Source organism: Rhinolophus sinicus, chromosome 3, assembly GCF_057876585.1.
Source record: "Rhinolophus sinicus isolate RSI-liver-muscle chromosome 3, RSI-T2T, whole genome shotgun sequence".
Classification (NCBI taxonomy): Eukaryota; Metazoa; Chordata; class Mammalia; order Chiroptera; family Rhinolophidae; genus Rhinolophus; species Rhinolophus sinicus.
Genome location: NC_142503.1, coordinates 74,152,030 through 74,174,553, shown reverse-complemented (window position 1 = coordinate 74,174,553; position 22,524 = coordinate 74,152,030). Strand labels below are relative to the sequence as shown.

The 22,524-nt window shown below is 34.2% G+C and overlaps 1 protein-coding gene across 1 annotated transcript in view; it reads right to left on the bottom strand.

The window, feature by feature from the left end:
- MAN2A1 (mannosidase alpha class 2A member 1) overlaps positions 1–22,524 on the bottom strand; it is a 167,374-nt gene that overhangs the window by 83,687 nt on the left and 61,163 nt on the right. The window contains exons 6-10 of the mRNA XM_019727767.3: positions 18,170–18,343; positions 15,258–15,444; positions 11,294–11,471; positions 5,517–5,719; positions 2,558–2,740 (exon numbers count right to left, since the gene is read on the bottom strand). Of these exons, the coding sequence (XP_019583326.2) occupies positions 2,558–2,740; positions 5,517–5,719; positions 11,294–11,471; positions 15,258–15,444; positions 18,170–18,343 (925 nt within the window). The remainder of the gene's footprint in view (positions 1–2,557; positions 2,741–5,516; positions 5,720–11,293; positions 11,472–15,257; positions 15,445–18,169; positions 18,344–22,524) is intronic.

Sequence of the window (22,524 nt, the reverse complement as noted above, 5' to 3'; positions counted from 1 at the left end):
CATCCCTAACTCATATATTTCTTCATAGGGACATAGCTGCCAACAGTAGTCAACAGTCCAAGAAAAAGAGAGACACCCAATGCTAGCTGCCTCTTTGTTTATAATTCTCTCATTTGTGTTTTTAAATTTCCAACTTAAAATGTTGGTGATAACCACTTGGTAACTGTTTATGACTTTTCAATGAACTGTGAAGTGCTCGCAAAGCAAATTTACAAATACCAAGTACAATTTGAGAATTATTGTTTCTTTTTTTCTCTAGGATGTAGTTTTGTACAGGGATGTTTTTATAAGCTAAAAGTAATACCAAACATATGGAGGAACTAGTAACGCCCTCTAGAAAGGTGATGAGACAGAAAATGTTCTGTAACTAAACTCACTGACCTATACCCAAATCTCTTTCAATATGGCAGCCAGAGAGAAAGCAAGTGGGCAGTGACTTCTCTTTTTCCTCTGAAGAGTTCTGGTCTGCTTATAAGCAGCCTCACATTTAAACTCTCAATAAACCAAGAAGACCGGAAAAAGGTGAAAAGGAAAAATGGAAAATCTGACCTTACTTTCGAAAATGCTTGAAGCCAATATATATATATATATATATATATATATATATATATATATATATATATATATATATATATTGCTTTCTGTAGGAGACCTATCAACATCGTTATCATCCAGTATTTTCCACTTTAAGCTCAGCTTAAACCTCAATAGATGGATGCCAAATACACTTGCCACAAGAAAACTGAGAGATTGAACATGTATTTTTAAGAGCTCAAGTCGACTAATGAAACCTCAAGAATTTTTCCCTAAATTTCTAGAAAAGCAGTAAAAAAACTGTAATAAATTTAATTAACACTTATTACAACTACTAATATCAGTTGTGGATCTTTTGTTAATGTTGACTGCATGTGCTGTTATCACTTTTCACATATGAAAATATTTATATAAAAATAAAATTACTTTTGAAATCTATAAGAAAATCAGAGTATATTTTTAATTTTTTAAAAATATCATCAAAGCATACCACTGCTGATAGAAAAAAAAAAAAATCTGCAAGAAATAATAATCTAAACAACCGTGAAACAATTGTCAAAACAACTTCCCCAGTGTAGGAATCTCCTCTGTACTGATCCTAAACAATGGTAACCCAAAATCTAACATGATGATGGAAATCTCACTATCATAAAAGATAAGCCTTTCCATTATTGGGAAGCATGTTTACAAAATCCTCTGCTATTCTGAGCCAAAACCTGTACTCATCGTTTTTAATTATGCATTATGAAAATAACTGAGCTTCTACACCCCTCGTTCATGTGACAGACCTTCAAAGAGTTGAAGATGGCTTTGATGTCAATACCCCAATCCCTTCTCATCCCAATTCCTTGTATCATCATATATGACAAGGTTTCTAGGTTCTTCTACTTCCTGGCTATGCTTCTAGGCTTATTCTTTTGTGTCAATGTTCTTCTAAAAGGATATATAAATAAATATATATACATATATATTTGTGTGTGTATACTAGTGAAACAATTGTCAAAACAAAAAAATATATATATATTTGAGTGTATACTAAAATAATATATATATCTGATATATATATATATACATATATTCTTTACCATATATATATATATATATATATATATACACACACACACACACGTATATATTCTTTTAGTATACACATACACATACGTATTAGGTTGGTGCAAAAGTAAGTGCGGTTTTTGCAATTATTTTTAACCTTTTAAACCGCAATAACTTTTGCACCAACCATCGAAAAAAAGTATACATATTTTAAGAGCTGTTGTCTATGTTCAAGCAGCAGTTCTCCATAATCAGATGTGTCTGGACGCTGACGGTAACCATTTTGAGGACCTCTTGTAACTGCAGAAGTCAAACGTGACTTGTATTCATCTGTTGCTATCAGTATATATTGAATATTACAATTTAAATAGTTTTTTCCTTCCTTAAAGTGTGTATGCATTTTTTGGCACCCTCTGCATGTCTCTCTGTCTCTCTGTCTCTCTGTCTCTCTGTCTCTCTCTATATATATACACACACACACACACACACACACATATATGTACATATATGTGTATATATGTGTGTGTGTGTGTGTGTATATATATATATATATATATATATGGTATCTGAGAACAACTGGATATGGAATAGGATGAAATTAAATTTCTATACAATGAAGTGCAGTTCTTCATCTCCCTGGATTATAACTATGATTTTGATATGAAATCCTTAGTCAAGAAGGTACCCCAGTTACCACACCATACTTTGGAGAAAATAGGATCAGTTTTATAATGTTTTACTACTCCATTTGCAGAAATGCACTGCAATAAAAAGTTGGGACAGCCAGTTCTTTGTCAACAGATTTCTCAAAATATGCTTTGAAAATTGGTGTTGTTTTTCTATAGCAATACTTATAAGGTATATTATTATTAATGTGGTCTGATATACATTAACAAGTTCATTAAAATATATAAACTTATGACCCAAAATTTAAAAATTTTTTAAGATCACTTTTCAATAATTATATTACCTGGTACCATAATCCACAACCACCCAATCTTTTGCAGTTCCTGTGATAGCATCATGATGTTGAAACAGTCCCAAATTCCTTCTGGCTTCTGTCAGCATCGTGTAGAAGGACGATGAAAGAAATGAACTTATCTTGTATTTCTGAGCTTGTGTCAGAGCGAAATAGTAAAGAATTTCAGCAGCCCTAAATGTGTAAAATAGTCATTAATTTTTATTTCAAAACAATCATTTTATTTTACTATCTAAAAGACGTGGCATTGGTGTATTTTCAACTGTTTTTTATTTTAAATCCACAATTTCAGTATAAACAATTTATAAGAAAGATGTTGATAATAAACACTTTTATAAAACCAAGGTACCTATCTAATAAATCTAAATTTTCAATCATCAAAGAACATCATGTCCATGTCAATACAAAGAGCCCTTGTTCTAGATGGTCCTGGAAAGAAGCCATTACCCACTGGCAGCAAGATAGGTTTATTTATGTATAACATAGTGGAAAAATATCTCAACAGGGCAGTAAGAACTGGATAAACATTTCTGTCCTTCTCTCCAAGAGCAGTGCAGACATATACTTCAGACCATAAACTTCATCACCAGAAAGCCATTTCTCTCATATGTACATTAAGGGGAGAGGCAGTGGGGAAATGTGCAGTCACGTGAGTGGGAGAAGAAGAAAATGATGGTTTGATAGCTTGGTGACAAGAGCTAGTCTCAGTGTTGGATAATTACATACAACAACTATAGAGAATTGAACAAGATAAATAGAAAGATGATAAAACATGTGCTATGTTTTCTCATTTATTTTAAAAGAATAAAACACTTTAGCTTAAGAATAGCTTTTCAGCAAAAATACGGGTTTTATAATTTTCCACCTTGTATTTTTTTAATCAGAGGATATGGTTCAAGATAGGTTTCTAAAAGTTCTTTAAAAAGAGCCAAGGCTTACTGGAGTAAAAAATATAAGAAGTTTCCTTACGCAAAACATGTTAAGCATGATGGAGGGAAAAATCAAGGTAGCTTGCACATGTATTAATATTAAGACATCAAGAAAAAGGAGAGAAATGCAGTGCTTTAAAAAAATTAATCTTTTTTAAATTGTTGAAATAGTGTAGTAAATAACCTCCATTTTAAAATTCCAACCCTTCTGATAGTCATAGCAGGAGAATCACTATATTTGAATTAAAGAAACTGTGTACATATGTTCATATATATCCATAACAAATAGTCCTCAAAATACCTCAAAATGTAAAAAAAGTGGACTTTAAGAATATTTCTTCTTTATACTTTTCTATTTTACCCAAATTTTTTACAAATGAAGATTAGGATGAATTATCACTATTATTAGACTACAAACTTATTTTCAAATAAGTTAATTATATTATTAAATTCACAATGATAGTTTTGTTGTTTATTTTGAAGCAGCAAATTTTTAAAACTATATTACCAGTAGTAACTACTTCACCTAAATATGTTCAATAAATTAAGATCGAACCAACATTCATAACTCTTTGCCACTAAAAAATATCTGACACTTAAAAATCATTCAGTAGTCCAACAGAATCTCTACATTATTTAGCACTTGCTTTATTTGCTCTGTGTTTATGATAGATAGTTCAGAAGAACATAACAGATCACTAATTAACGTTCTGTTGGGTAAAAATGCATAAACTTTCATAATATATGAATACTATTTTATTATAAATGTAATAATATGTATCCATCTGGCACACTTGTGAATATCCAAAACAACAGTCAAAGATTAGGCTTTTGAAATAATGGTAACAGTAGCACAACAGTAAAATAATAAAAATACACACTACTATTTCAAAGTACAACTCTTGGAAAAAAACTCATGTTTTCTATAAAAAGGCTTTCCAGAATGTACCCTCCACTAGTGCACAGAAGAGGGTAGGTATGATATAACTTTTTAGTTATAAGACCGATATTCATTATGAAAATTAATCATCATGAAGTCATGATTTGAACTGAAATGAAAATTAATTCGTCGTGCAAATGAATTACTCTCCTGGGCTGCACACACGTATGAAAAGCCTCAGGAGTCCCTGGGGTGATTTATCTTGACCAAAATATGAGACTCAGTTACGTAGAACTGTACACTCCAGTATGACAGCCACTAGTCACACGTGACTATTTACATTTGAAATAATTAAAATCAAACAAAATTAATAATCTCGTTTCTTGGTTACACTGTTCACATTTCAAGAGCTCCATAGTAACGTGGCTAGTGGCTGGCTACCACACTAAACAGTGAAGAAACAGAATATTTCTATCACTACAGAAAAATCTATTGGACAGTGATAGAAAGTTCTACTGTATAATGCTAGTATAGAGTGTTTTTATGTTTTCTATTGACTTTTATGTTTTCTCCATGTCAGTTTTTTTTTTCACTCTGCCTCCACCAGTTCTCATCTCTCAAGCTTTATTCTTCTAAGCAGAAAAATCACACCTACAATGTGTTTCAAATAAATAAATAAGAACTGAGACGGAGCCTCTAAAGATCGTCCACCTAAAAAATACATTTATTTTACAGTATGTATTTTTAGGCCCACATTTTGGCTACTGAGAGGCCCTATTTGTTCCTTTTGACCTATGCCCGTTTCCAATAGTTTAGCCTCCAGATTACTGATCTATAGACACACATGATGACATCACTGAATACTATCATGATGTGCCAATGATTGAGGCAGTCAATTAAAAAAACAAAGAACACAGAATACACTCCCAGAAAATCTATTTACATAAACTACTTTTTCTCCCAGAACAAAAAACCCATGTAATAATTTGATTTTGCTTTGAAGACAGATCTCTGATTGCATTAAAATCTCACAATTCCATTTAAACACAACCTAACACTCCATAAATGTTGCATATTATGCAAATCTACAAAGAGGCTACGATAGCATAAAAGAAGTGAATAGCTATCTTGGTACATGTACCTTAAATGGGACTCCAATATCCTATCCATTCGTTTGTAAAAGGGTCTGGATGTAAAGTAGCCACTCCAATAATGATCGTCTCGGTCAGCGTAAGTGAAAAAATCTCCACTTAGAATAGGGAACATTGATTGGCTATTCTTTCTACTGGCTGCATCTTCTTTATCCAAGGCATCAAAATAATCTGATAAAGTCCCAAACTGTATCTATTAAAAAAAAGAAAAGAAAAGGTCATACTTCAATTATTCAAATCTACCTTAAAATTACTTTTGCACTGAAAGGAAAAGTACTAATAAATATTTAAGATAAGCTTCCAAGTAAAAATGAATATATATATACATATATATATATGTATATATATGTATATGTATATATATATGTGTGTGTGTGTATATATGTGTGTGTGTATATATATACACACACACACACACACATATATATAGCTGAGATTTTATAAAACTCAAAAGCAGAGGGAATAATACTCAATGACTCTTTCTTTTACTTGCATTAAGTCTCAAATTAAACTAAGAGAAAACTTGTACACCTGAGCAGTTAGAAGAAGAGCTATTTGGATCTACGAACTTCTGGATCTGAAAACTCCTTCCATGTAATTTCAAAATGTGCAAGGATCAGGGCAAGGAATAATCCAGAGATGAAATGAAAGATGGCGGAAACAGCAAAAATAAAAGACATATTCTGAGCAAAATGTTCCTGAGCAAAAAGTTCCAGAAGTCTGGAATAAGAGTTTTGAAAGCCATTAAGTATTTGCATATATCATATGCACATACCCTCCCTTGGTCTTCCCTTCCCCCTAGTTTGAATTCCTGTAAGGGAGAAGAGAGAAACTTAAAGAAAGCAAGTCATTAAAAAAATGGCCTTTCCCTCTCATCAGGTAACATTGAATAGAGAAGTAAAACACAAAGAGTGACTAGAATTGCAAGGCTGACTGCTCAAATGAATAGGTCTTTCCGACTAATGATTTAAATTTCCAGTACATAAATCTATTTTTATAAGACCAAACTATTCTATAAACCAAAAGAAAAACGAAACATTATACCAGACCTTTTAGACAGATATTAAAACACAGTGTTTTAGGAATAAAGCAAGAATTCAATAGGGAATGTGTTCCTTTTAATAGAAAGATGCTAATTTTGTTGTTTCCTACCTTACACACACATTTGTCTCTGTGTCCTTCTGTGTTACAGCTAACAGAGTTCTAAGTGAAATGCTTAGAAACACAAATGGCAGATAATGGTGTAAGTTTTAGCTATCATTTCTCTATTGCAAACATAAAATTTCAACTGGAAACACAGCAATGATATTAGTAAGACAAATATAAGTTATGATATAATAATTGTGATACAATAAATTTTGTAACAGCAAAACAGATGATTATCTCTAAATCCTTATGTTCAAATGAAAGTAAAGCAATTTTCAACTCTATTTTCTACTCTTACCTTGGCTTCACCAAATACAGTGTGTGTTGGGCAAGATAATCTATTTGTGCCTCAGTTTCCTCATCTATAATGGGGATAATTATAATATCTACTAGAAAATGTTCAGAGAATCAAATAAGACAAATAATGTGAAGCACTTAAAAAAGTTAATAGCAAATAATAAACACTCAATTAGCTAATATTTTAAGTATTACTCAATTATATTACTAGGAAGCAGAATACAAATAAGTATTTGTGTGTGTAACCATATAAGAAATGATAGTCACAAATACAAGGAAATGCAGCATTAATTTCACACCCAATAGGTACAGATGAGCTCAGGGAAGTATACATGATAATAGTGGCAAAATATTCATGATCTAAGTATTTTTAGGTCCTATAAAGGATTTCTATTAGATAACAAAAATCCCTTTCAGTTTCAAATTTTAGGGAACTGTGGGATGTTACATAGTCAATACAACGGACTATATCCTTTAAAAATATTTCAATTAAATTTTGTTATTAGCCAAGATGAAAATATTTCCTATTTTGCAATTACCAGAACAAAGATTATATAAGAGGCCTACCAGGGTATCTCACAAACTTAATTCAATTTTAAAGAGTTGAACTATAATCCTCTGTTACAGAGTAGTTTCAAAATAAATTATTTAAAGTAAATTTTTCTATAGAGTCTCTTGGTAACTCAAATGAAGTAAATATTTGGGACAACTGAAAATACAACCAAATAAAAATACTTAAATGGTTTTTACATTAAAAAGCAACAAAGTAAATCGTAAGCATAACCTTAATCTTAAACTTCTCTATCAGGACATCACATGGAAAAATTACATAAAGTATTAAATAAGTGATGATAGATGGCAAACTGGCTATCTTTGTTAAAACAATACCAATTTTTTAGCCATCTAGATTCAATTACTCCTGTTTTTCCTTTCACTAAAAGAAAGTAATAAACTTAAGTGTTCAGCTTAGACAAAGTAACTTTAAATACCCAACCAAGAACCGATACAGTTAAACTATACAGAGAAGAAAGATTTTATTTGACGATATCTAAGAGCAATCAAGGTAGCCAGGACTTGAGGGACAAAATGCTGGAAAGGAAATGCATCAAGTCAAGTTACTGGACACGAGGTTAAAATGCAAAGGTCAGCTATATTGTTATACATGAACTATACCATGATCATGGATTAGATAACCTAATATTTGTAAAGAAGTTAATTATACTCAAATTGATCCATAGATTCAAAACGATCCCAATCAAAGTCTCAACAATTTTTTGATAGACATTAAAAACTTGACTCTAAGCCTACAAAGAACTACATAGCACTAGGAATAATCAATGCAATCTGGAGAAGAACAAAATTAGAAGATTTATACTACGAGGTATTAAGATCTGTTATAAAGCTGGAGTAATTAAAACAGTATGAGATTAGTCAAACAGACAAAATTGAATAGAGTCTAGACACACATCCATACAAATGTAGTCTCACTCATGATTAATGAGACAAAGATGACACTGCATTGCAGTGGGGAAAGTATGATCTTTTTCAATAAATGGTGCTGGATATCCATATGGGCAAACATGTACCTTGATCCCTAACTTCACCAGATTTACAACAATTAATTCCAAATAGATTACAGATCTAAATGTGGAAGGTAAATCAATAAAGTTTCTAGACAACAGTTTCATAAAAACATAATAAGCACTAACCATAAGGGAAAATACTGCTATATTAGATTTAATTAAAATTAAGAATTTCTGTTCATCTAAAGACAGCATTAATTAAACACAACCTACATAGTGGGAGATAATATTTGCATAAATTGTATCTGAAAAAAGACTCAATACAAAATATATAAAAGGTAAAAAAAAGGACAGACAACCCAATTTAATTTTAAAAAATCATCAAAAGACTTAAATAGACACTTCACAAAAGGGGGTATGCAAATAGGAATGAACTTATGAAAAGAGGCTAACCCTCATTAACTACCAGGGAAATACAAAATAAAACCATCACATCTATCATAAAGGATAAAAATGGAAAAAAAAAATCCTGACAATACAAAGTCTGAGTAAGGAAGTGAAGCAACTTAAGTTGTCATACAATGCAACAACTAGTGCATCTATTTTGGAATAAGGTCTGGCATTATCTACTAAAGTTGAACAGGTGATACTTAATGACCAAAAAATTCCATCTTATTTTATACTCACATAAACTCATACACATGTATACCCAAAGATGCACAAAATGTTCAAAGCAGCTTAATTTATCATAGACAAAAACTGGAAACAACTCAAATCTCCATCAACGATAGGTATATTTATCAAATGAATACTAGAGATATTATACAGCACTAAAAAAGAATGAACTACTGCTATACACAACAAATGGATGAATTTCACAAACATAACGTGGAGCAAAAAAAAAGCCAGACACAAAATAACACAAGCTTAAGATTCTCTTGTTATAAAATTTAAGAAGAGGCAACATGAATCACAGTCATAAGAAGGCAAAATATGGTTACTTTTGCAAAAGTTGGCAACGATTTGAAGGGTATCAGAAGGACTCTTCCAGAGTGCTACAAATGCCCTACCTTGATCTGGATGGTGGATATATGGGTGTTTTTGACCTTGAAAAAATTATCTGTACACTTATGATTTGTGCACATCTCCTGTATATGTGATACTTCAATTTTAAAATTTACTTTACAAAAATTATTCTAGTATGCAAACAGAGGAGGAAATTAGTAAAATATTAAAATCAGGATTTAATTCTTCAGAGTCAGCTAGCAGATCCTTTTATGGACCTCAAAACCATTCCCCAGGAAGGCATATTTACAGATAAGATACCACATACATACGCCCTCCTCTAATCAAATGTTCATGTATGAGCTTCATCTTTGAGGAGATTACAGATATGATTTAAATATAGTCCCGATGCTCAGAATTCACAATCTGGTAGAAATTCAGTTGTATCTTGAATAAATTTGACATTTTATTTAAGTTTATTTATCTACTTGACACTATTTAAGTTTACTTAATAAACTTGAATTCTAGCTACATAAAATGTGGTTCATTATCAGCTGTCTAATTTTCTTTTTTAATTAAAATTTGTTGAGGTGACAATGGTTAGTAAAATTACATAGGTTTCAAGTGTACAATTCTGTAATACAAAATCTATATATCGCACTGCATATTCACCACCCAGAGTCAGTTCTCCTTCCATCACCATATATTTGACCCCCTTTACCCTCTTCTACTATCCTCCCCCCCACCTTTTACCCTCTGGTAGCCACTGAACTATTAACATCACTTCTTTTCTACAGTATTTTCACAGATTTTTCTACTGTCTGAAAGTTAATATGTGAATACAATAAACATCTTAGAGAAGTAATTTTCTTATGTAAGGTCTAATATGTGAGTTTTGTTTAAATCTTGACTCACAGAAAGCATCTATTAAAAATACTTTGATGAGATCAGGACAATTTGAATCTATTTGGATATATATTATTGAGTTATTGTTAATTTTTTAGATGTGATAATGGTATTATGATATATATTTTAACAGAGTCCTTAGCACTTAGAGATAAATACTGAAATGGTTCCAGATGCAACTATATGACATCTGAAATTTGCTCCAAAATAATCCTGGGGAAGGGGTGAGATGACAGTGGGACACAGCTGAAATAAAAGTGACCCTGAGTTGATCAATGTTGTACATGAACCATGGATGCAGGGGGGTGAGGGTGGGGTGCATTTGTACTATTCTCAAAACTCTAGGGTATATTCTGTGTTATTCTCAAAATTTTAGGGTACACTTTAAAATTTCCAAAACAAAATAGTAAGAACTATAGGCAAATGATTAATTTTAGAAATCTCATCTAAGAAAAATGCTAGTGTGTTCTCTGGACACAAGACATTTGTTTGCAAAATTCATGACATATTCATCTGCATCTACCAGTCACACTAAATCACAGGATGGCATTGTCATAGAGAAAGAACAAGCTGTCAAATGCTAGTAGAAAAACAGGATGTCACTGAAAAACGAACATCACAACTTGTATAATAGGCGTGTTTTCAACCACGTAAAAGTAATGGCACTCTTACCTTCATGGAGTGGTAGGAAATGGGAAACTTTGGAAATGGAACTAGAGTACAAGGTAATTTTTCTCTTAATGAATTACACTTTTACATAAGAAATACATATTTTAAGGAATACTGGGATGCGGGACAAAGAAACTAAGGCTATTATGTTTAGCCTCATTTAATAGTGAAGGCTCAACTTCAAATACAGTACGTATTATAATTAAATATTTTCTCATTACCTTAACATTATACTGAGGTTGAGAATTCATATAATCAAAAAGCAGCTGATAATTCTTAAACTGATGGTCCCATTCCGTGCGTTCAGTGTAGCGGAAATCATCTCCTAGTGGGGCCAGGAGAACTGTGGTACGGAAAAGCTTTGACTTCTTTCGGTACTGATCTAGAAGCATCTCAGCCCTTCAAAAGAAAAAAGGGAAAATACATACAGTATTTAGAAAAGAACAAGGGGGCAACTCATTAAAAAGTGTATTCTGTTAAAATAAATTACTGTATATTTTACCTATATTCTGTTAGTATGATTTATGAGGCCATTTTTAAAACTGTCATGCTAATTTTCATTACCCATTTAAATATTCAAAAATTCTTATCAGAGATTAAAACTTTAGAGTTTTCCAAAGGATTACCCTTAGAGAAATAAAGTCACCTACCAACTTTGGCATGTAATTATTTGGGGGCATCATCAATGCTCCCATAAAGGCAAGCCAGAGAGATTGGATCTCAGGCTGTGTTTTAAAATAATTTAGTCAAAGAAGACAATAAAGATTTCTCATCTGTATGAACTTTGTAATATCCCTTTCTCGAATTGAATCTAAAATTGCCTGATTAAACAAACATAAGAAAGTATATTTTTTTGAATGAAACCAGTTATAGAACTGCATTTCTTTTTCTAAAGGAAGAAAATCAACTCACTACCTGTCATCAATAATCTGAGTATCTGTCATGCTGTCCTCCTCAATACAGATCAACAGATAAAGCTTAAGAGTTGACTGAGCTATTCTGGTTTACCTCCCTGGGCTCTAACCCATGACTCAAAAGGTCAGCTAAACACAATGCGCTAATATGTTTTTATTTCATATTCTGCAGAAAACCCTTTGAGAAATGCTGAATTGGGCACCATTTGAGGAAGTCTGAAAATACAAATCAAGAGCACAGGCTTGTGAAAATGAAATTAAACAAGCAGATGAACTAGAGTAGTTCTCCATGTTTATAATGAATGCCAAAGGTTAAGAAATTAATGATAAATGACAAATATGCTTTTTACCCAGTATTCCAATTTTCACTTCAAGGATTATCCACCCATCAGTACATTCCAAAGTACAATATAAAAACTTATCAAGAAACTAAAAAAACATTAATGACAGAAAGAGGCATTTTATAGAAATTATGAAAAAACATTTAACAAATTGAGAATTTTATACGATCTTTTTATACTGATAGTCTCTGAAATTGCTTTTTAAGTATTAATTAGCAAAAATTTAATAACTTGGTAAAATATAACTGTAATATTCTTATATAACATATAATGCTTAGCTTTCTGAGATTAGCATTAGGGGAAAGTACTTAATTTTTACTAGTAATTTACTAATATTCTATGTTTACCAAAAACAATTTTAGATTATTACTTACATTAAAAAAAATACAATGAGAATAATCATATAAGACCAAAAGAAATAATAGAAAAATATATATATATGTGTGTATAAATTACAAATATAAGATATACTACGACTAAGCATTCAACTAGATTCCTCAGGCAACCAGCATAAAATAAGGGTATGCAATCATTTAAATGCATCCCAAGGTTTACTACTAGATATAACATATCTTGCATGTATGTATATAAAATACATGAAAGGAAAGAAATCACAAACATTAATGATGTGTCTTTTCCATTCAACATCTATCCTAACTCTCAAACTCCTTCCTGCTCATAAACTGTCAACACTGGGAAAACCAATGGACCAACCTATACAACCTGGCAGGCAGTAGATACTCACTAAATACAGAGAGTGCCAAAAAAATATATACACATTTTAAGAAAGGTAAAAACTATTAAAATTGTAACACTCAATAATACCGATAATGAAAGAGGCATACAAGTCATGCTTGACTTCTGCCATTACAAGAGGTGCTCAAAGTGGTTACCATCAGCATCCAGACACTTCTGATTACGATGAACTACTGCTTGAGCAATGTTGACCAAAGTGTCCACTTGTATACATTTTTTTGGCACCCACGGTATATAGTAAACTAATGATGAATGAATTGACCTACATCACATTTGAAGATGAGCAACTGCAATTTGCTCTTCACTTAGTCTACCAGATAAGAAATGTAAACTTAACTAGAACCATGAAAAATAATTCCCTGAAATATGAAGTCATCTGACATGTAAATCATCACATATTAAAATACATAGTACTAGACCAAAAACTGAACTTGATGAAGAATGGTATTTATTTACAAAGTAGAGAAACCTGCTGAACTGAACGTATCAAATGTATCACCTGTATATTATAAATATTTCATTTTCTTTTGGGTATTAAAAAGGCAAGTTCTACCAAGCTGTTTTTGATCTCTATTTATCACAAAGTCGAAAGGAAGCTGATATTTAGATGGGAACTAACCAGCAGGGTCAAGATTTCAAGACTTACAAGAAGTTTTTAAAAAATCAACATAAATATTATACATAGTCATTCATCCTATGTCCTCAGGTGCCTGGAAACCACTCTCAGAATCATTGGAACTGACTGATCACAAAGCACATTCTTAGAGGGCAATCTTTGAAGGGTTAGATGACACTCTTAGCAAGAAGCTTACACAATATAGCTCTCGGGAACTCTCTGCAGTAGCAAGAAAAGAAAAAGGGGTCCTCACAATACCTATGGGTGCACTGGGACTCCAAAGGGAAGCGTTTGGCTACCCTTCAAGCGGTTCCCTATCCCTGACCACTTGAGCTGAGAGAAGTAGTGTAAATACCTGATTCAGTCAAAAACAATTATTTTCCCAAGTAGACAGGCAAACTCCCCCCTTCCTTTACACTATATCTTGTACTACGTAATATACTGAATTGTTCTCTCATGTCTAACACACCTAACCCCTGAAAACAGGCTGTTCAATGTTCCTCACCAATTCTTACCACTGTAGGAACCAAGAAAGTGAAACCAGGCTGATCTCTTATCTTGGACAGTTTTTCAAAACCGTGAAAGTCAGATTTTGATAGGAAGGATCCATGGCTTCAAGAGGCTGCCATGCTGAAATCCTTTTGTGTCTGCCACAGTGAAAGGTTCACACGAGAACATTTTCTTGATGACCTACAAGGACTCCCTCAAGGCAAAGAGACCCAATTTCACCTTCCTCCTCACACATATTTTTTAAAAAGCAGTTTTTTAAATAAATAGATTTGATAGAGCACAGTGCAAAGATCTTACTTCATTTGAAAGGCTGTATTATTTTTCTGGCAGAGTTGAGTTGCGTATACGTGCATTACAACACCATGTTTTATTTTAATGCATTATAGGCCACTATTTTTAAGTGGAGAAATTAAATTTTAAAAGCACCTAAATTAGAAGGTAACTTGGTTTAATAATTCCATCACTAGCACAATTTCTTTTTAAAAAATGACTCATTCCTTTGTTTTTATTTAAATATCTTTAAGTATAAGTATTCCTAATTAAAGTTTTCCTTAAATGAAAAACATCAGAAAGATGCAAAGATGTATATTCATCAGGGTTGGGCAGCATTCACTATTATTGAAATTGCTAGGAAAAACAGATAACTACACTCTATGTGTCCCATTTCAATAAATATGTTGCTTTTCTTACCACTTTAAATATGTTGCTTTTCTTACCACTTTATACAATAGAGACCAGAAGTTACATTATTAACAAAAGTATATGAAATCAAAGACAGGCTTTTATAATGAGAGCAAAAGAAATGGTAATAACAGTGCAGTTTAGGTTACTCATTGTATATTGACCTACTATTGTTCACTTTCCATTAAGTCATAACATATAAGATGCATCGTCAAGGCTCTCATCTTTAAGTTGCTTTAGATTCGGTTTGAATGAATATCTTGAACGAGGATAATGTTGGCTACTGAAGCCATTGATTCAGCTCTTCAGCAACAAGCAACTAATGCTTGCTTGTTCAAGATGTCTTATGAAATGCGTATTTTCATACCTGTTTTGGACATTTCCAGGGTATATTGTTTCTGGGGGGACTCCCCAGGGACAACCAAATCTGCCTCCAGGAAGTCGTTTAAAATCAAACTGGCAGCATATTTTAGGATCAGGTCCACAAGTGTGAGGAATGTCATAGCTGTAGAAGGGCATCATGTGGCAAAAAATATCTGTGACAGATCCCAGATCTAAAATAAAGAGCCAACAGACAAACCTGCATTTATAAATTTCATTTTCCCAAAACTATTCAAAATGCCAGTACTTTATACATACATAACGTAAGCTCTGCCCTAAATCAACAACCCCTTTAATTACTAGGACATATACCCCACAGCATTCAATGCCAACCAGCCTGAAGGAAAATACTCATACCTCAGTCTCTATCTACCTCTTATATCTAAACTTAGCAGAGACAGAAAAGCCCTGTCATGAACCAGCATCTGCTGACCTGAGCAGAAGCAAAATTTATAACCAGCTTAACCAAAATTATGGTGGTGTCCATCCCTGGCTGCCAGCTCCTGCCACACTGTTCCCACCAGGGGTAAGAGAACACACTGAGAGAGACCATTAGCTTCAGAGTCTGGGTGAGAAGAGAGGAAGGGAGTAAACGGGGTAACTGGAAGAACAAAGGAAGAAAGGAAGGGGGGTGGGGTGGCTTGTGAAAATACTGGCTAAGTTCCTATCCACTTCTTGCAGTTAGAAGAAGGAAGTACAACCAGGAGAGTTCATGGAGTTTCCCCGATGTTGACCAATAAAGGGCCAATGGGACTTGTCACCAAGAAAACAACACAGAAAAAATAAAAGTAATTTTCAAAACCAGAAACAAGAATAGAAACAAGCAAACAAAAAAGATAGAGAAAACAAGCACTGATTCCTGATGCAGAATTGTTTTTAATTAAAACAGCAATGCCAGCATGTGTTGATATACTTGCCCTTGAGTTCAGAAGCCAACCACCAAGTGAGATTGGAGGGCTTAACTAGGAGCTAAAAGTGGTTCTCTTTGTATGAGCCTGACCTGCAAATAGCTCTCCCCCTTTAATTATGTATGGATTTCCAACTTTCAGGAATGAGTATGCATTGCTTTCATAATAAAGACAGACAAAAGAAACAAGAAAAAGCAATATTTACATTTTAAAATGAAAATAACTGCTTCATTAGAACACACAAAGAAGCTCAACTTCATTCCAAAACACAGTTGTAAAGCAGCATATTTAAATCTATTGCATAAGTTCTAAAATATTTCAGTTTTGCCTCACACTCCATTTAGTTTAAATAATTATTACGTCTTTTCCAAATGTTAAAGCTATTATCATCGGTATTATCATCTATATTATTTCTGTGCTGTCAATTGTTTTTTCACTGAATCACATTTATGAGTGTGACACCATGGATGCTGGTCACTAATGCTTGCTATCTGCACAGAGGTTGTCACAAGTTCCAGAACTAATGGAACTCTTCCTCCTTTGCTCAAGGACTTTCTCAACACCCCACTGTTTCTCCTCACATATTACTATTTAGCAGCCCATTTGCACATTTCAGTTTATCTGCTGCATTTGGTGTTGTCTTTCATCAAATTGGACTAATTTCCTTACAGCCAAAGATGTTTTCTATACTGCTTCCTAGCATAGTTCGAACTACAGAAAAGTACTTGGTAATTTCTTAATGACTAATATTTATGGGCAATTTGAATGTAGGCAATAGTTTAAGTAGGACTTCTTCAAATTAACAATCCTTTTTTTTTTTTTTTTTAACTAATATGCCCCTTTGCAATTGATCAAACTATACAGGATATAACCCTCTACATGTTTTTATTTTCCCTACAGGTTTAATTTTCCAAAATAAAGTATAGCTAATTTCTCTCCTTATTTAAAAAACAGCAGTACATACAAGAAAGTTACTATCAAGATTTACAAATGATTCTTCTGAAACACTTAAGAGGATTTAGATTACACAGGAAAGCAAGTATGATGCAATACAGTAATTTTTAAACATTGTTTTAGCAATTAAATCCTTTTTCCAAATGAAATGTGATTGAGGACTCAAGACTGGGAAGGCAGTGCATGCCGAGGGTTAGGAGGCCAGGTTTCAGAATTGCACAGAACTGGATTCAAACCTTGGCTCCATACCTTCTACTTCCATGACTTGGCAAATGGCTTCATGTCTCTAAGCCCCATTTCTTCACTATGTAAAAGGGATAACAGATCCTAATTTAAAGGATTATTTTAAAGATCCAATGAAAGAGCGAATATAAGACATAAAACACAATGCACGGCTCCTTATAAGGATTCAATAAATAAAAATGAGTTAAAAAAATAAGATGTTGTGAATTTTAAATAGGGGTGGAAAAGGTAAAGGTCTTCCAAGAGGCCTAAATCTTGTCTCTTCTCCCCCAACAAAGAGTTGCAGAAGTATGTCCTTGGAATGCTGGGGTGCCCACAAAACACAGGGCAAAAACAAGCAATATGGTAATATATGAACGGTTCTAGGAGGACAGGATTAAGATTTTAAAAGGCAATTTTTACTAAATGCAGAGACAGGAGAAGCAGAAGGAAGAAACACTGGCTGAATAAGAGATCAATTACTTAATATTAGTTTTAACACATGATCAGTTTTGTGATAAAACAGGTGCTTTTAAAAATAGAAGCAAAAGCATTATTTGCAAACGACTAACTCCTTATATTTATTTATTTTCTTTAGACATAAAAAAGAATCTACAATGTTCTATAGATAAATATCTTCACTATTGCTTAAAAGAATTTTGACAGAAATGCATTGGAAAAATAATAAGAATGTGTATCTTTCTGCAACCAGATTTCAAGACTGACACTCTGAATAAAACCCATAATGGCATGAGTTCATAACCCTTGCAAAATAATGTCTAGGTCAAGTGAGATCTCGTCAAACACAACATACCCCAATTCTGTCTCCAAAAAAACTCCAGTGTTTTATGTGATGCAAAATGTTTCTTAACTGAATAATGAACCCTCTGGATAAGCATGTGAGAAAATCCAGCACGATTCAGAAGATAAGCCATTGTTGGTGAATGTCCAAAAGGATCAACAGCCCAACCAGACCGAGGTTTCACTCCTGTTGATAAAAAAAAATAAGTGTTATTTTTTTAAATTGACAAATGAAATAAAAGGAAGTCACAACCCATTCAAACCCATCAGAGTTCTATGGTCTCCAGAGTTCTAAGACAAAGGAGCTGACCAGCATTACCTTTAGGAGCACTCCCAACAGGACTCCCTAAAAGGGAAGATTCTGACAAGGTGATATCCTCCCAGGCAGGGGAAATCACACCAGAGGTTAATCAGTTAGAGCTGAAATAAGCACTCTGCCATTTATAAACATTAGAAAGCTACTGCCATCCAATAGAGCGAGAGAAACAAACAGCATCAAGACCTCCCTCTTAGATCTGTTTTTTTTTGGGGGGGGAGCTGGATAACCCAGCAATTCACTGTTATGTAATAAAGACAAGTAAGTAAACTCATTTCAACCTGTACTCCCTAATTCCAGCATTAAGAGACTTTTAGGCTACATTTTATTCCTTAAAACTATCCCAAATCATCTTATTATACAGTGGCAGAACTGGCCAAAATAACTATACCATATTTCAATAAATCTTTATATATTTTGATGCTGGTGCTTCCTTACTACCTACAAGATGTAAATGGACTTATATACCCGACTTCATCAATATTAACAGCCATCAACTAAAGATATATCTCAATTTCACATAGGATAAAATGCAAAAAATAAACAAATGCACAGATTTGAATTGATACGATTATTCATTTGGTATTATATAAATAGAACCTTTAATTTTTTCAGGATTCTCAAGGAAAGCTTCTACATACAACTTATAAATCGGCATAAAAAATATTACTGTGCGCAGTTCTTTTTTTTCAAATACCTGTTTAGGACCTTCCATATATTCCTAAGAGTATGAGAGGCCCCAGGACTAGAAAAATGAGTTAATCATGGTTCTGACTCTAGTTTCAGACACTATCATGCAAATAGATGTAACACAGAGTAACAAAAACAGCAGTGGGAAGAGCTGTATAGAACAACACTGCAGATGAACACCAATATGGGAAATCAGCAAAGAAGACTAAGAAGGAAAAGTCAGAACTCTCAGAGGACCAAGAATATGTGTCAGAAGTCAAAAATCTGACCACATAAGATTTGTGCATTTCACATATGTAATTTACCTCCAAAAAACGTAACTGTGGGAGACTGAAATGTACCCTATGACACTGAATAGAAACAGGACATACCAATATTAACTTCTGGTTTTTAACATACACACACACACACACACACACACACACACACACACACACACACACCTCCTAGATCAGAGCACTAGGAGGGTCTACTTACAATAACACATTAGTACCAATGAGCATACCTTAGATCATATCTGGACCTCTAAAACCTCCTCTTGTGCAACCAGTAGTTGGATGCCATCTTTCCTGTCTTGAGTCCTTCCCCACATGGCCAAATCTGAATCTGCACTGTCCTGGTGAGCTGTGTCACTCCACCCTGGTGACTTCCTGGGACCATAACCCATCCAACTCCCATAACACCAGAGGCACATTCTCAGACAGCAGCCAGCTGGGGCCTGACTACAGTCTTTCTTGGACAACTCTTGAGGTACATGGGCCCGAGGGGGGCAGCGCAGACCTTGGTGTGTGCTCTGAGACTTTTACTGAGTAGCTTCAGGCTCAGTACTGGAGCCAAACCAGAAGTTACATCAACCTACAACACGACTCATCCCATCCTCATGACTTCTTGAGACTACACCTCACCCAATTCTTGTATTGCATAAGGCTTTATAAGTGGCTGAACCTTAAGGAATCCGGCAGGTGTCAGCAGGCTTTGGAGTGTCCTGGCTTTTGGTGGAGCTACCCCAGGCCCGGCACTGGTGGCAGACATCCTCTGTTCGTATCATGCCCTCTCACACACCTCTAAGTCCCACATAGGGAGTGACTAACCATGGATCACTTTGTAGCTCCTACAGGTAATACCCAGCCAGTCAGAGGCAGTGGCTGACCTGGGCCTGCACCAGAGCCTGTCTCAAGAAGCCCCAGAACTAACATACCTGGAAGTCAGTATCAGGACACAGCAGAGCATCACCCAAATTAGACTCACAAACAGCAAACCCAAAAGGTGGTCTCAGCAGTCACCAGAGACTGCTGGGACGAATCCAATTCTGTGAGGTGAGTCCCCTGCAGAGCAGCCTGTAAGCTGTGGATGGGGCCAAACCCCACAGCCAGTCATCCTGAGGGTCAATCCCACCCACTCATGTGCCAACATCAATCAAGGCTCAACTATTACAGGGGGCACACACAACCCACACAAGGGACACTTCTGGAGTACTCAGCACCAGGAACCAGGGAGATTGCACCACTGGGCTCCTCAAGGCACTGACTACATAAGACCACCCAACCAAGACTAGGGGATGTAGCAGAGCTACTTAATACACAGAAACAAACACAGAGAGGCAGCCAAAATGAGGCAACAAACAAATATGAAAGAACAGGAAAAAACTACAGAAGAAGAACTAAACGAAATGGAGGCAAGCAATCTACCAGATGCAGAGTTCAAAACAATGGTTGTAAGGATGCTCCATGAACTTAGGGATAGAATAGATGAACTCAGTGAGAACTTCGACAAACATATAGTAAGCATAAAGAAGAATACAGAAACCATAAAAAAGAACCAGTCAGAAATAAAGAATACAATAACTGAAATGAAGAACATACTAGAAGGAATCACCAGCAGACTAGATGAAGCACAGGATCAAATCAGCGATTTGGAACACAAGGTAGCAGAAAACACCTAATCAGAACAGCAAAAATGAAAAGAAAACAAAAAAAAAGAGAGAGAACACTTTAATAAGAGATCTTTGGGACAACATCAAGTGTAATAATATTTGCATCATAGGGGCACCAGAAGGAGAAGAGAGAAAACAGGGATTGAGAGCCTATCTGAAGAAATAGTAACTGAAAATTTTCCTAACCTGGTGAAGGAAATATACACACAAGTCCAATAAGTGCAGAGAGTCCCAAACAAGATGAGCTCAAACAGGCCCACACCAAGACACATTATAATTAGAATGGCAAAAGTTAAAGACAAAGAGAGAATCTTAAAAGAAGCAAGAGAAAGGCACGTTAGCAACCTACAAGAGAGTTCCCATAAGGCTGTCACCTGATTTCTCAGCAGAAACTTTGCAGGCAAGAAGGGATTGGCAAGATACATGCAAAGTGATGGAAAGTCAGGATCTACAACCAAGACTACTCTACCCAGCAAGGCTATCATTTAAAATTGAAGGAAAGATAAAGAGCTTCCCAGACAAGGAAAAGCTAAAAGAGTTCATCACCACCAAACCAGTACTACAATAAATGTTAAAGGGACTTTGAAAGATAAAAAAAAATATGAATAATTAAATGGCAATAACTACAAATCTGTCAATAAGAACTTTAAATGTAAATGGAATCAAAACATAGGATAGCTGAATGGATAAGAAAACAATACCCATACATATGCTGTCTACAAGAGACCCACCTCAGATCGAAAGACAGACTAAAAGTACAGGGATGGAAAAAGATGTGAGAATGGAAACAAAAAAACAAAACTCTGGAGTAGCAATACTTATACCAGACATATTAAGCTTTAAAACAAAGGCTCTCATAAGAGACAAAGAGGGACATTTCATAATATTAAAAGGATCAATCCAACAAGAGGCTATAACCCTTGTAAACATTTATGCGCTCAACACAGGAGCACCTAAATATATAAAGCAAGTATTGGCCGCCACAAATGGAGAGCTTGATAGTAATACAATCCTAGTAGGGGACTTTAACACCCCATTGACACCAATGTACAGATATTCCAGGCAGAAAATCAATAGGAAACAGCAGAAAATCTGAACCAACCAATTACTACTAACAAAATCAAATCAGTAATAAAAAAAACTCTCATCACACAAAAGTACTGGACCTAATGGCTTTACAGGTGAATTTTACCAAACATTCACAGAAGAATTAACACCTATCCTCCAAAAATTTCAAGAGGAGGGAAAACTCACAAGCCCATTTTACTAGGCCACCATTACCCTGATTCCCAAACCAAAGACATGACAAAAAAGAAAATTATAGGCTCAGGAGCATAGATGTAAAAATCCTCAACAAAATACTAGCAAACCGAACTCAGCAATACATTAAAAAGAGCCTATACCATGATCAAGTGGTATTTATTCTTGG